Below are 15835 nucleotides of genomic sequence, written 5' to 3'. Positions count from 1 at the left end.
CGCTAGCTGTCACTCACACAACGCTCAATCGCCGTCTTCAGACCATCCTATACCTCATCCAACTTCCAACCCTACTTGTCACCCGGGCTCCCCGGCCGACAACACCCCATGGGGCGAGTGGCCCCCATGGGGCCAACAGCCCCCAAGTGTCAAGGCGGCCCCCACAAGGTATACACAGAAAGAGATAAATAGGACCTCTATTCTCGCACTGCTGGAGAGGCCCTCAACAGTGCGAGAAGTCGATGTCTCAAGGACAGCTTTATACAATCAAGATATGTATTCAACCCTCTGACTCTTCGTCTAACGATCCCACCCCAAAGCTCTTTGACACGCCCAATGGGGTGTTGTCGGCCGGGAAGCCCGGGTGGCATCGGGTCCACAGATGGATCGAAGGTGGTAGGCCCTGAGCAAGCTTGTAGTTCTGGCTGGCTATGAGAAGGTGTTGAAGATTGAGTTCTTGAGCGGCATCAGCGAAAGTGTCCTATAGCTTTTTAGCAGATCATGATGGGCTCCGCACTGGCGGCCCTAAGGCAGAAGTCATTTTCTCTGGACGGAAGACATCATTCCACTTACGAATGAGCTAGTACTTTTTCCAGCAGACAAATCCTTCCCGTGCCCTTTCGCTTAAGTGCCTCTGTTACTCGTCTCCAGCAATTGGCTTTGGCTGTAACGCCCGATAAACCCATTCGAAACCCACGTCAAAGTCAGATTTCTTTTCTCTGCGCAGTGTACATGCACTCAGTAAACCAAGTACAGGACTTTAATTCTCGAGAAGTCATCATCATTCTTTGTTTTCCCTCTGTTACGATATACGCGACTGTTCCACTACTTAGTAGAGTCAGCTCGTGGAAAGAGAAAGGGGAGATGGAGGGAGGGGAGAAGATAGATATTTATCTCCGTGCTCTACCGGATCACTCAGAACGTGATGGAACTTAGACGGGAAAATTTTCCTCTGGTGGGACATGACCGGAAGGTCAGCCGAGAGAGTGTGCCCTAAACCCTCGTTGAGAAGGTTTAGCGCGCGACAATACGCCGCTTTGGGCCTGCGCGTGCGTTTCGTGCAAAGATTTCAAAGATGAGTCACTCAACCAATTCAACCACCTTTGGTCCACCTTTGGTTCACCTTTGGTCCACACAGATTGAACATGCGTCACTATCGAATATTCCACTGATCCGTGTGTCATCCACCAAATTCATTTCCCTCACACCGAACCGTGTGTCGCCCACCAAACCTATCTCCAAGCTTTGAATGCTGAGAACGGAGGCCCTCGCACGCCCATCCTCTCCTCATACTCGCAGACGCCGCTCATTCGATGTACCTGCGAAACAGAGTGGACAACATAACCGACCTTGCTCTTCTCGCTGAGATTGCCGACCTCCGTCACGACATCGCTTTCGACGAGACGATCCTCTAAACGATCCTCCGCAGTTTGCTTGACAATCCTAAGGATAGAACCGCGGACGAGGAACCTAGACACGCAACACAGAAAGAGCTGAGGAATTCGAATCACACTTCTGAAGGGTTAGATTGATCAGCAGCCGTCTTCAGGCCATCTTGTGCCTCTATCCAACGCCAGCCAGAGAGCCGCGCACCACAGATAAGACAGCCTCCGCGATCGCAGACAGGAATCTTCCAAATCTCGGCGAACAAGTCAGTCCTGGCTCACCTCACACTACCGTCCTGACTCATTTTACACTACCGCCCCTTCACCTGCCGCCCCTGTGTAACAAACCCGTCAATCCAGGTTCACTTGCCGAGACTGTACTTCGGAGACGGGAACACCAATTGTAACAGGAGGACGATGCCATACTTGTCCTGCGGCTCTCACGGGGTGGCTCAGATACAACGCAACCCAGTCTCTCACGTCCATGAGGCTCAGTCCTTTTTGAAGTTGGGGGTCGCCCAAGTACAACAACATCGTCAACCCAGGTTCACTTGCCGAGACCGTCGAGGTGCGAAGCTGCTGGTGCTACTATGAGCTGACGGTTCCCAATCAATATTTGCACTTCCGCGTTCCCTGCTTCCAGCGCTAGCACGGTTGATACCGTTACCACAGACTGCCAAAGCAGTCACACGAGATCTTCGAAGTTCGATGAGAGGCGCTCGATACCGTTACCAAGACGGTCATACGAGTTTTAGAGGGGGTTCACCTGAAAAACTTCATGTCATGTGGAGATATAAGTTGCGAGTTTGGCCCGTGCATCAATTTCATCGCGGCGGTTAAAATGGAAGTGCAAAGAGGGCCATCCTTACGGCCATCGTCCTGTGTCTAGGAGGGAAAGCTGCAGAGACTAATCGAGGTGCTCGTCTGCAGGATTTCATCATGTAGTTCGGCGGGAGGAGGTCTTCATCGTTAAGAACTGCGGCCAACACACCATGAGATATCCAAAGCTCGACACCGACCAAAGAATGGTCTTGCAGTAGTGCTGCCTTCCGTAATGACCATTGAGATCGCTGTCACTGGTATAGACCGTCAAACAATCTAGTCATTTTCCAGATTCTCTGCGATGTTCTCCTTCTTCAGGTGCTCCGTATAGTCTGCTCACTTATTTTCGCTCTGTTCCGTTCAGTGTGGAGGAGTGATGCCGCCCTGGCGCTGTGGATATCTCGGTAACGGTGTAGATATTCCTCTTTTGGGTGACGGACGGGGGGCGGCACCGTTAAAGAAGACCGCCGCCGTCGTCATATCACGAGACCCTTACAGTTTGACAGGAGGAGGTCGATATGGTTAAGGGCTGCGGCCAACACACCACGATATTCTCCTTTAAGTGCTCCGGAGACTAGCACTTCCAGTCAGACGTTTCACAGGAGCTTTTGATGGTGGGAACTCGTTTGCTCACTTATCCCGACCTGTTCCAGTTGGTATGGAGGAATGATACCGGCCTAGCGCGATGGATATCTTGGTATTCGTAGAGGCATACCTCCTGGAGAGGACGTGGTGAGGCGACATCGTTAAAGAGGACCGCCGCCGCGGTCAAATCACGAGATCTCCGAAGTTCGACGGGAGGGCCGTCGCGCTGTTCCGGTTGTATATAAGGATCGAAGGGTGGAGGTGGTCGATTAGGTCCCCGGCCATTTGGGCTGAATGGGTTCCTGGAGAACGACTTGTCCGTCTACCAGGTGGACCAGGTTGTGGTCCTCCATTCGCACCCAGCTCGTGAAGCCGGTCATGGTCGATATCGTTAAGGACTACCATCCTCACACCACGAGATGAGCCGCCCAAGTCGCTTGAGGTCCTCCCTAGACCGGATCTTCGAAGTATAGCCTTTGTATACCCAGGCGCTGTCGATCTTCGATGTCGATGGCGGTGCCATTGACTCTAACTTGGATGACATCAAGAGAGTTGTCGTTCAGGTCTCGCCGGTTCAAAACGCCTCCTCATTCTATCTTCCTTCTCTCGCTCTCTAACGGCTCCACACGCCTTTTCGAAGAGCTCATGACTGCAGAGAGTGTCGATTCTGGATATAATTTTCTCTCAGACGACGATATAGCCGCGAGCGTGAGGTCAAAGGCGAAGGGTGACGGACCTCTGACTTCGCACTAGTCCTCGCTGTTGAGACAGGTTAGATCTTCCGGGCCGGGGTTTTCAGTGAGTGATGGGTCGTGGAAGGGACGTGCGACGGAGTGACAAGCAGTCACAAACCTGACAACACTTGACTCCCTCGTATAAAGATTTGTTGAGTAGGGAGGTACTGAGAGTCTTATCTTGCCCCGGGTAATCGTCGGCGATAATAGTTCTCCAGAGGCCGAGAGGCTGGTCCTCCATATCTCGTAAAGCACCCTTTTTTGAACGAGTGGTGTGTATTGTACGTCTGGCCAGAGGAGAAGCGACGATGGACTTGCTGCATAACAGAGAGGTATGCGGTGTGAAGGAGGACAGGAGGTGAGGGAAGGTCGCAGACGATAATTTGCCTGTAGGTTTCGCCCTCGGAGCTCGGACTCCATCCAGCCTCTGATGGCCACAACGAGTGTGCAGACGGAGCCGGCTGGGGCGTGAGGGTGTGGCCACCAGATCTGGGACAGCTTCTCTGGGGAGGTAACGGCTCTGACAGGGGTGAACTTCCTTCTGTAGATAGCCCGGTTGTTCCGCGGCATCGCGGGCCCGAAGCGAGCGTTGACCAAAGCAGGAGAGAACCTGGCGAAACGGCTGGAAAAAGCCCTCCTCTACAAGGAGACTCCTTTCTTTGCGGTATTCCCTGCGGTTTTCGTCGGTCTGCAACCCGGTACCACGGGCCCAGAATCACTGCGCGTAGTGCCACGCCTCCAATGACGCCGCCTACTGTTGCGCCGGCATTGCTTTTCCTCGCCCGCGATGATGATGAGGTGGCCGTGGAGGAGTCGCCGCCGCCATTGCCGCCGCCAGAAGAGTATGAAGACCTATCGGAACCGCTTGAGGGAGTAGAGCCGTTGGTTGAGGAGACTGCGGGCGGTGTGAATGCTAGAAACCTAACGGTCAGAAAGACTCCAAAGGACTCAATAACAACATCAAATCGGTACGTCTTGTTAGACGTACCGAAGATCGTGGCTAATCTGGGATCGCTCCACGTTGGCTCTTTATAGCTTTCAGAGTAATACCGCTTGACCACATCGGGGTCCTCGTAGGCCGCTGCAGCTGCATCATGACGATCTACCCATTCAAAGGCCGTTATGTCAAAAACCCCCGGCGTGCCTGTCCAGGGTCCTGATCGGCACCCAGTGCTTGTAGGGAAGTAGGCAGCATGCCGCCTGCCGCCTGTCGACACCATCTGTCCGCTGCCGACGACGGTGCAGGCATGGCAAGCTCGGCGGACAGGGGTCGTAGAGTTGGATTTGAACCACCAAATTGCAGGGTGAGAGGGCGCGTAGACGTTGAGATAGCCTTCGTCTGGAAGTGCTATTGAGTTTGTTGAGCCACAGTAAACAAACCTAAGGAGATGCTGTTAGCTAACCTAAACCCAGGAGGTGCTGCAACTTGCCTGTGGGGTGGAGTCGCACTCTATCTGTAAATGTACCTTGTCTTGAGTGTGTGAGCGGGGGGAAGAGGCGAGGGGAATGGTGTTGTGTGACGACAACTGAATGAGTGAGGCACTGGCCCACAACGAAGGAAAACAAGGAAAACGCCACAGGGGCAGTGTTTGTTGGTATTGTGTTTATCTGGAGAGTGGGGAGGGGAGAGTCGATGTCGAGGAACCAGAACAAGACAATCTCACATTGGCGACGTTGAGCTCTGTCGCGAGTGAAGGAGAGGAAGCAGGTTCGAGAGAAATTGATGGTGGATGGTCGAGGCGGTGGTTGATGGGGTGACGGGTTGATGGGTGATGGTGTGATGGGTGATGGTGTGATGGGTGATGGATGATGGGTGATGGCCAGTGACTGCGTAGGTGCCAGGACAACGACCCGGGCAACCAATAGTCTTAGTTGCTACAGCAGCGCTAGGCGACTGTTGTCGAAGAATGTGGCCAGTGCGCAGGACCACGCAAGGTCACGTGGTCTTGGCGGCTATCATAATACTATAAGTTCGTCTCATTTTCTTGCCAAGCTGTCCTCAGACCTTCGCACTTTACCGCCACTTTACCACTGTACACCTTGTTCTACTGTGTCGCGACTCTGCCTGTCTACTGCCTCCTGCTGTACAGCTGCTGACCATGAATCCGTGGGCCGCGCTCGACTTGCTCGACGATGAAGACCTTTGGCCTTCCTCACCGAGACCTCCACCGGTCCAGGGAAAGCCAAGACGTACCAGGTCGGTTCCCCTGAATCACGCTCTCTGCCCAACCACAGCTTCTGACCCAGGTATAGCAATCGGGACGCTGCCATCCTCAAAGCTGAATACGCAAACAATCACGCACCAAACGCGGCCGAAATAGCCCTGATCGCCAGTCGGGTGGAGCTTAGTGAGAGTGATGTTCAGGGACGACTAACCACCTTCTGCAACCACCGTAGAGTGAGCTAACCCCTTTTTTCTATAGGTCTGGTTCACGAACCGTCGCCAGAGAGAGCGCCGCAAACATCAGGCTATCGGGTCTACAAGACTAAATTCGGAGGAGCTCACAGCCTATCTCCGCAACAATCCTACCAACCCTATCCCTCCTCAAATGAGCTCAGCCCCCATCTCCGACGATCCATCTGCCTCTTCAGCCCGACACAACTCGTCTCTAGCGACGACCGAGCCCGTTGACCAACCAATCTCGAGAGGCTTAAGCATCCATAGTCTTCTCAACCCCACCCCAGCAGACGAGGACGTCAACATGGAGTCCAGCTCACCAGACACGACGGATGGAGAGACACCATCATTCATCTTCGGCGGGCATGTGCCCGCCCGTGCAGGCATAACTCAAGAGAAAATGGCCGAGAATTGTGACAGACAGCAGGATGTGAGCAGTGAGCACAGAAGAGGACGGGATGGGCGCATCAAGACACAGGGTCAAGGCCGTCCTATCGGGCCCTGGGGCCGCTGACGAGAAGTCAAGGTCTCTCCATGGATTGATGGTGGTTTGGCCTCACTCTGCAAGGGTTCTGGCGGCCGGTGGTGCAAGTAAACACAAATACCAGTCTTGCCGTCGAGTCACCCCAAGGACGGAAGATTTTCATATTGGACCGTGTCTTTGGTGAAAATACCACTCTGCATGAGGTGTGGGAATCCTTGCAAGGCAGTGTCGATTCGTTCTTGCAGGCCTACAATGGTTTCTTTACTGCCCTACAGCCAATCTAGTGCTAGAAAAAGCTATACCATGGGCACATCAGGCCCCGCATAACAATTCGATAATTCTTTCAAAGTTCAGGAATCTCTGTCCAGCACTGGACACGCTTACCTGTCATGATATGTGTTAGTCCTCAACCAGCGCAATACTTGTTCGAAAGCCTCAATGATGGACCTGCCCACACCGTCCCGTCTTTTCGTGCTGGTGAGATAGTGGTTGTTGCGGGCTCGAAGTTTGCCCGAACCGGTGACACGCTCATCTCATAGCAGGAAACAAGGCCATTCCTCTGGAGCCGTTGGAACCGTTGCAAAAGCTGCAACTGCGCCCGATCCGGATGTCGCCTCCTGTCTTCTTCGCGGCCATTGAACCAAACAGTGTACAGGAAGAGAAGGAGATGCACGAAAAGCTAGCGCCGCCGTTATGAGAAAATCCCAGCCTCCGGTTGTCGCAGGACGAAGATACAGGCCAGACGCAGATCAGTGGAATGGGTGAACTACCTCTTGAAATCGCCCGAGACAAGCTCGTCAAAGAGTTGAAAGCAGAAGCCCGCGTGAGCAAGATAGCCACTAGTTATCGTGAAACACTGCCGCAACAACTATATTTATATATCTCTCTATGTGTACAAGTGCATATTTGAACGTATACATTGGTGGTGTATCTCTCAGCTTGCACTGTGACTGGGCAAGTCAAGTGACAAGTGAAGGCACTGCAAACGGATTGTCAAGAATGACGCGACCACGCGACGGCGAGGTCACAGAATCGGATTGGGCAATGGCAGATGTGGCATTGAACGGCTACTGAAGTTGCCTTCCTTCTCGTTGGCAATTTGATCTTTCCTTCCTCTTACCAACCACTTGAATCTCTGTAGCCTCACATCATTGTTGGCCTGATCATACTTCCTTCTCGAGGCTTTTGTAGTCTCTGCTCACGGATCAGTTGAGGGGTCGTCCGGCAAAGCGTCGATTGAACCGCGTTTTGATCGATCGTCTGCGACAACACCGCGTCTGTTGTCACCGTTCTGGTTCCTTTCTGCCTCTTCTGTCTCTTTTGCAACAATACCTGCTTGGAAGGGCAGGAAACCGAACCTGAACACCACCTATCGTCCGCGTGCAGACCCTGGACAAGGGTCGGGAGGCGGTCCAGCAAGACAAAGCAGCGGCCAAATTCCACCACAACGCCCGATAGTCACGGTTAACAACACTGTTGGTTTCCCTTTCAATCGACGGTTTCAGGCCGAAGGGCATCACTAAGTACTCGAACTGTCCATATCTGGAGCGGAATGCTGTTTTCCAAACGTCTTCAGCCTTGATGGGGATCCTGTGATAGGCATCTCGCAGATCAAGTTTTGTGAAGTATTTCGCACCTGATAAACGGTCAAGAATCTCTGAAATCAAAGGGAGAGGGTACCTGTTCCTGATCGTGACCTTATTAAGCCCTCTGTAACCCACATAGAGGTGTAATCCGCCGTCCTTCGTTGGCACAAATAGGATCGGGGAGCCAGCAGAGGAAGTGCTTTGACGGATCCAATCCTTTGCGGAGGTAACATCGAGGTATTCCCTTAAGGCTTCTAGTTCTTTACCACTCAGCGGATAAAGAGGCCCAAAAGGAGCAGTGCTCCCTGGTATGAGATCAATCGCGTGCTCTACTTGGGACACAGGAGGAATCCCTGCATCTCCAGGATCCTGTGCTACATCCTCGTAGCCACGGTAAATCTCTGGCGTACCGTCGTTCCCTAATGCTGCAGGGGTAATCTCCTTCCCTATTCGAACAGTTGCCCCCCCTCCAAAGACGTCTCGTCCTCGAGGCGCGTATACATGAAGGCAACCTGGTCTGACGTTGACCGTGGTGTCTTCCAATTGCTATTGCATTGGCGGTTTCTCATTGTTTGTTGCGTGACACAAGTAAATGAGTCTCGACGCCAGCCCACAATTAGGGAAAGGGGGGATTGCCGCAATGGCAGGGTTTGTTGTTGAGTGCATTCTGTCTATCTGAGTCGTAGGAAGGAGAGAGAGTCTGTGACTCGAGTAACTAAGGTAAAAAGGGCTGCGCGGCCAGGCTAGTCCTGACGTGGCCTAGCTCCACACGTGACATTGTTGAGTCATGGGTGCGGCAGCATTTTCAACTGGCCTCATATTTGATCTTTTATCTCGTCTCCTTCTCTCTTCAGGTAACGCCACAATGTGTACGTCTCCCTGACCTGACTCTCGTGAGGAAAGATATTGATCATGATCACAGCCAAATATCCGGAAGGCCGTCCCGCCGTCTCTGTCCCTTTGGGGCTTTGGTGCCAGCCCTGCTGGAGCGAGTTGTGAGTTCAGCTTTAACAGGTGGTTGATCAATATTGACACTGATAGTGCCTTGCGCGGCTTCGCGAATCCTCCTGATGCTCCGAGTGGGCTGCCTTGTGACTGGACGCGGTCCAAGGCCTGCTCTTTTTGTTCTCCAGTCCGGCCTGGTGCCGGCTGTCTTGCTGTAAGTACAGCAACCGCTGGAATCGGGACTGAACTGAATGATACAGGTCCCGGCCAACCTGCAGGCAGGTTGTCGGTCCCTTCAGGCTCTCATCATGAGAGCAGAGTCCGCTGCTGGTGGGCGTGCGGTAATTCCAGCCGTACAAATGTATGATCCTTCACCCAATGCGAGTAGTGGTTGCGTCCTAATGGGTGTATTTCAGGGATTGGTTGATGGCCCAAGCAAAGGGGCTTGAGCCTTTGTTTCGCAACGCTAACCGGGTCTGCGAAGTCGGTGGCCCTACTATGCTCTCCGACCTTGGAGAGTCCTGGGACTTGCCATTTCCCCCCCTGGCTGTTTTTCCTTTTTGTATGTCACCTTGCTCCTATGCTGTGGTATGAGACTAACGGTTCAGTGGCGTCTGGCGACGACAATGGCGATACTGGGGATTTCGGTATGTTCACCACCGTCATTGACTCGATTCGGGTGAGAGGTTATTAACAGCATAGCAGATTTTGCCTCTCCTGCGTCGTCCTCTCCCCTTTCCTCCCCGCCTGGTTCGCCCCTGCTTGCGCCGGTGATTACTTTGCGTGATACATATGGAGAGCTTTACCGGGGTAGGCCGAAAGAATTGCTCGCAAAGATGGAGACGAAGAGCGACAAGGCTGCTTGGTTCAGTTCAGCTCTCACTGCAATTCGCGCATTCACTCGTGTTCGTGACGAGCTTGTGTTGGAAGTCGACGATGTGATCCGAGAAGATAAGGAACTTCAAGAAGCCATATGTGAACAAGTTACAAAGAGTGAGATACGAGATTTCGAAGAGATTGCCACGCAAGCAGAGAACGATCGAGCCAGATTCTTCGAAGCGAAAACGAGAGATATCAGATAGTACAGCAACAATACAAGCATCTCACCTCACAATCTTCCACCGGCACTTCCAGCATTCCCAACTCACCACCAAAACTAGCTGGGAAGACTCGGCAGCAGAAAGAAATGGCAACAGACTGTCGGAGAAAGAATGCAAAACGTGGCATGGCAGGGACCGAGTGACTCCTGGTTCAAAGAGAGTACAGATAAGCCTGAATGAGATGGCTTGACATGATATCAAGATCGTCGTCGTCGTACGACAGTTCGCGGAAAGTTGTATGGTCGAAAATGGAGCAGACGGTGATCGACAGGGGAACGACCCTCCAGCCGCGAGGGAGCTGCTTGCGAACCCGCGCTGTCGGGGTTCGAGTCTGTCTGACCTATCAAAATCCTATGAACTTGCAAAAACATTAGCATTCACCTCCATTCCGTTCATTCATTCCCTCTCGGTGATTTTGACAAAGAAAGAAGAAATCAAGAAGAGTCACGGTTCAGGGTTCCTAACCCCTTCGACGGACCCGAATCCCGAAGCTGCCCCCAATGAAGATTCGAATGGTCGAGGCGTCTTCGCGGTGCCGGATGATCAATTCCAAATTGCACGAAGGGCAAGTTGCTCTGAAGCGTAGTAAGACCAAAGGCTATTACAAGGTCCTGGGCTTGCCTCGTGACGCTGACGAAGCCACCATGCGTCGACTCACTTGACCGGCATTGACGCAGTGTTCAGAAAACTCATAACTACGGCGGAAGACGACCGTTCATACATAGGGCCGCGGAGTCAATGCGCCAGCCTCGAGACGACAAAATGTCGACTCTCGAGGTCAGTGCTTCACGCGTGTTTTGGTCTTCGCTACGATGATGGACGACTGCCAGGCAAGAACCCTTGATCTGGGGGTTGAAATTCCTCTTCGCGAGCGGAAGTGCGGCGCCACAGCTCGTTGCCCATGGGGGCTTGGAAAGGACGTGCAGTATCAAGCCTCTCTCCGCAGCACGTGGCGACAGCCTTGGGCCTGGTGTCGGAAGTATTATACCTGGGGCATCCGACATCAGGAGACTTTCAAGTGAGTTCTCGGCGATCATGGCAACGACCTCGAGCTTGGAAAAGTCCAGAATGTTGTTGATGACGGGTGATCACTGATGGGAGCAGCAAAGCAAAAGTCAAGCCCCGGTTTGGCTTTCAAGTTCATGTGCTTCCTTCTCACGGAACGCCTCGCTAGAAGATTCAAACACAGTTCATCCATCTCACAACTCTCTGGTTCTACACGGCTTTTCACCTCCCTGACGCTGTGCACCAAGATCTATCACCAACAACTCCTCGGAGATGATTCTGTCCAAGGTTTGTCGAGTGGTCCGACTTTCTCCCAGCCTGTCTCGCCGAATGACGAACCACGGGGTTCGAACGCGAATCTTGTGTAGCTGCTATCTGCGTGAGCGGCTGGTTGCGTCGGGGATGCAGAGGATGATGAGGATCAAGGAAGAAGAGTGCTTAAACGAGGTGTTCTGTAGTCAGCCTGCGACCAGCCCGCCGATAGCCTTCTCAGTGTGGGATCAAACTTCTTTCTTGGTCGTCTGATACGCAGCACCCATTTTGGACCGAGTCAACGGCGGTGCGGACTCGTTTCGCTTTGGGAAGCAGCTTTTTGGGATTCCAGAAGATCATTGACACATACACATATAGTCCTCTCTCTCTCCTTCGTTGACACACTCTCAATATCCAGACCATTGACCCCGGCAGGGCCCGAACTCGTCCACAGACCGTGATGTACTGGCTGACAATCGACTCGGCCTCCCCATGCGACCGGTTATTTTCTTCCATGCTGATGCTCCAGAGGTCGAAATCGATTTTTTCGACTGTCGCTGAGGAGACTCAAGGCCGGTGTGTCCAAAAGGCAACTCCCAAATGCAACGTGCCGAGATGGGATGGAACTGGTCTCTTCCACTATGCGCCAGATTCGAGACGCTCTCAACAGGTTTCATGAGCAACAACGGGGAGATAGATATCGACTTTTGGGCGATCGCATCAATAACGGTGGCAGCGGCGGTATCGACCTCCACTCGCTTCAGTGTTTACTCATCAGTTCCATCCAGGAATGAAGAGCGGTTGAATACTGACACCATCCCTGCTGGTATTGCTGCTTATCCCAAGCATGTTCTTGAGGACGGTTTCTGGGTTCTTTCGCCCGATCAGCTTCAGACCTTGATGTCCTCGGGAAAGCTCCCTCCTTCCTGGCCTTGGGATGAAAGGGTTCCCGCGTTTGTTCCGGTATTCAGCAAGAATCATTGGTGGCTCATGTACCTTGATCTGTCCCAGGAGATTGTGTACGGAATCGGCTCTCTCTACAATCGAACGTCCTGCACTCCGGAGGTAGGGACAGTTATCACCTTGCTCTGTAACTTGCACCCTAGGACGAATGGGTCCTTTGAGAATGTTCCGTAAACAAAACAGACAAACCACGATTGCGGCATTTTCGTGATCTATGATGTCAAGCACATTAAGGATCATGGACTCTAGAAAATGGAAGACTTAGAAGTTACCATGGCTCTTCGAAGTGCGCTTATACAAGATATCAGCGCTGCCATCAACCGAGAACAGGCTGTCCAGGTGGACTGGAGGAAGAGGGTGGCTGGACTTGAGACAGAACTTGGGCCCTTCCCGCAAGGTATACCACCCGCTCACTGGCGGCGTATTCTGTGCAGCAAACATATCTTTTTCCTCCCTCTCTTCATCAAATCGGCGGTGTTTCATCTTTGATGGCGCCCAACGGCGACCACGCCGTCAGTGCGTCCAGCTCTCGCCCCCACAGTGCATGAGTACGTTGCTCAGAATGTTGGAGGCATAGAAATCATTGTCGGGTTCTGAAGCTGCCAGACCTCAGTCCTGTATGTATCCTCATGACAATGCCCTAATGGATATGGAATTTCCACGTGGTGATCGACTACTCGCGACAGCGGCGGGATCGACTCCAGACATACCAGGGAAGGGTACTGACTTACCTTTTCTCTCGACAAACATATTATACGACCCGAGCAGTCAGACATCGACTCAAATGGTTGGGGAGGATTGTGGCCGACAGGGTAAGAGTTCGGACGGAAACATGGTGACTCCGCGTTCTGGTTGATTGAATGGCTCGTCAAGCTGGCCAACAACCATACTGTGCCCTGAGTGATGGAGGATCTGAGCATCGCACATAGGAAGCAGGGGAGCAAAGAGCTCATGGATCGTCGCGTCTGACTCCATTGTACCGCTTCGAGACCACCAGCGGAGAGTGATAACCAAGGAGACGGCCCACGCCAGGGAGCTTCGCAAGCAGAGCTGTCCCAACCACACGTCGGTCCCAACTTTCCGCATGGCTCATCGATCCGTGTCCGGTTAGGCGATGGCCGCGTGGTTAGTATGTCACGGTACAAGCCCCTGCGGGAAAAGAGAGCTGGCAAGAAGAAGGGTGCAGCTCCCGGAGGAGAGAGCAGGGGAATTCAGTCCATGTTCGCGGCGCTCTGCTCAAAAAAGAGAACCCAGAAATCTCCTGCGTCTTCCCAGAAGGGGTTGCTATCGACGAAATCGAGTCCGCGGCGAGAAACCTCGACAATCCAGCAACACGGACCAGGAGACAAACCGCAATCCGAGAAGCCAGCGTGGGCACGTTCAAGTGCGGAGGAACCGTCGCACTCCCGCTATGACTATCAATTCCTTGATGTCGCCGACTATCAAGAGGCCAGTGAACGTGAACGCACGCCACATTTCGTTCAAAATCTCGGTGAGGCTGAATACGCAGTGGCGCTATACCAGTACATGCACCTCCTTGGATACCCACCGAACAGCATCTCGATCCTCGCCACCTACGCTGGCCAAAGAGCGTTGGTCCGTGACCTTCTGGAGCACAGGTGCAAAAACAACGCACTTGTCGGAATGCCGAAGATCGTGACTACGGTCAATAAGAACCAAGGTGAGCAGAATGACAACGCCATTTTGAGCATGACAAGGACGCGGACGCTGGGTTACCTCCGAGAGATCAGGGGGTCAACGGTCACCCTGTCGCGTGCAAGGCTCGGATTGTATATTCTCGGCCGAAAAGAGCTCTTTGCAAGTTGCCTTGTGAGATGAAGCCTGCCATGACTATCTTATCGGAGAGACCGCATAAATTGGTTGTCACGCCTGGGGAGATGTTTTCCACTACTCGCCTCCTCGTGGAAGAAGTAGAAAATACATCGGAAATGGAAGGGTGTAGAGCACCTTGGCCGATCTCCGACGACGATGCCTTTTCGTCCTCGTCGCTCGCATCCTGGTCCAGAAGAGTCTTGAAATCAAAGCGCCATTCTCCATCCTGTCCTGTATCAAGATCAAAATAGGACAGAAACCTAGGCTGTCCAGTGGTTGTCGCAATGATGCTGGATCCGTCGCCTTTGGTGATCCTTCCCAGGCCGACGAAGAGAACAATCTGGCTGACGCGTTCGTGGTCGTTTCAACCACAGGAGCTCTCTGGTCATGTACCCCAAACTGTACTGGGCAGATCATGCTGGACGATGGGTGCTTTCCTCTTGGACTCGACGACACTCAAGGACAGTGACTCTAGTTGTGGTGGAAGAAAAGCCCTAGCAGAGACTCCGAGTCCCTGTTCACTAACACACGTACCTGTAAATGCCATTTTTCCCCCATGCATAGTTCCTCCATTCCCATGGGACTTGTGTAAGATTAGCTTTATGAAATAGAGGTCCTGTAACTACTCCATGCCCGATCCTCGTTATCCTGCACAAGCTGTATGTCGCCGAAACCGAGAATTGTCTGAATTTCCATGTTCTCGAAACAAGCACGCACTAAAATTTCCGTCCCATCGAAGGAAATCTTGATGTCTTGAGCCAGAAAAGCATAGAGGCTGATCCATGCCGTGTCGATAACGTTCTCATAGTGCTTCTTATACTTCCTATTATTCCTCGTCTTTAATATTAATAGATTTAGATATAGTTATGGTGCTGCGCAGTTTCGAGGTCGAGACGCTGATGATCGCCGGGCTCAGCACCAGCAGCAGCGGGCACTCCCTAAACAGCGCGCTGACCCCTTCCATGCACGTCAGCAGTTCGTTGATCTCACCAAGTCTTCCGTTCGTGGCACATACGACTCGGAAAAGTATTGCGTTCGGTATCCACACTTCAGTCTTGCCATCTCGTCGCTCCTCCGGTCATCGGTCATTCTCGACCACCGACGGTTTCAGATACGGTGCTCAGTAGCTCACGCCTCAGCTGGACCGACACCGACCACTTGCCGATGAAAGTTCCTTCTTCCTATACATCACTACATCCCCGGACACCTCTTGCATGGTCGCCCGATCTGCTGCGAGGTCCAAGACTTTCCACTCGCTGGTGAACCCTTCCTCGCCCAATTTCTTAATGATAACATCGGCGGTGCGCTCAAATGTTGGGCAACATGAAGGCTGTATGCCCATCCCCCGAATCCGACGCCGCCCCTAGCCACCACGACCACTCGACCTTGAAAGCTTACACGGCTGCCAGCTGGGGCACTGGCTTTTGGCAACCTTTTCGCATCCTCGAGGAATTGCAAAATGGCGACAGGCTCTTTTGGGTGATGGTGAACATGGTTTCGGATGTTGATGCAGCTATGCGCTCCATCGCCAACAAGAACCAAAAGATCGCAAGGCAAGACGCGAAAAGCCAAGGCCCATTCATCAAGATAGATTTGGGCGGGTGAGGACATCCTGTGCGAGAATGGACGAGGGAGGGATGTAGTGGGCTGCAGTGGCGTTGGTTGCTCGTACAGCTACAACTCTGTACACGGGCAGTTTCACACTTCGAAGGGCACTGGGGTTGAGAAAAAACAAGTAACACG

The 15835-nt window shown here is 52.8% G+C and overlaps 3 protein-coding genes across 3 annotated transcripts; 2 read left to right on the top strand and 1 right to left on the bottom strand.

Moving 5' to 3' along the window:
- Positions 1–1232: 1232 nt before the first annotated feature.
- Positions 1233–4746, bottom strand: AYL99_11613 (hypothetical protein; the record flags this gene model as incomplete). Its single annotated transcript, XM_018843119.1, has 3 exons — positions 1233–1512; positions 4229–4439; positions 4515–4746. 3 exons carry the CDS (start codon positions 4744–4746, stop codon positions 1233–1235), a joined length of 723 nt encoding a protein of 240 aa, XP_018687446.1.
- Positions 4747–5625: 879 nt separating this feature from the next.
- AYL99_11612 (hypothetical protein) lies at positions 5626–7105 on the top strand (the record flags this gene model as incomplete). The annotated part of the gene is made up of 4 exons (XM_018843118.1): positions 5626–5723; positions 5780–5885; positions 5950–6361; positions 6951–7105. 4 exons carry the CDS (start codon positions 5626–5628, stop codon positions 7103–7105), a joined length of 771 nt encoding a protein of 256 aa, XP_018687445.1.
- Positions 7106–13390: 6285 nt separating this feature from the next.
- AYL99_11611 (hypothetical protein) lies at positions 13391–14098 on the top strand (the record flags this gene model as incomplete). Its single annotated transcript, XM_018843117.1, has 1 exon — positions 13391–14098. One exon carries the CDS (start codon positions 13391–13393, stop codon positions 14096–14098), a length of 708 nt encoding a protein of 235 aa, XP_018687444.1.
- Between the last annotated feature and the right edge of the window lie 1737 nt (positions 14099–15835).

This window comes from Fonsecaea erecta, assembly GCF_001651985.1.
Source record: "Fonsecaea erecta strain CBS 125763 chromosome Unknown Scaff15, whole genome shotgun sequence".
Taxonomy (NCBI): domain Eukaryota; kingdom Fungi; phylum Ascomycota; class Eurotiomycetes; order Chaetothyriales; family Herpotrichiellaceae; genus Fonsecaea; species Fonsecaea erecta.
This window is presented reverse-complemented; position numbering and strand designations above follow the sequence as displayed.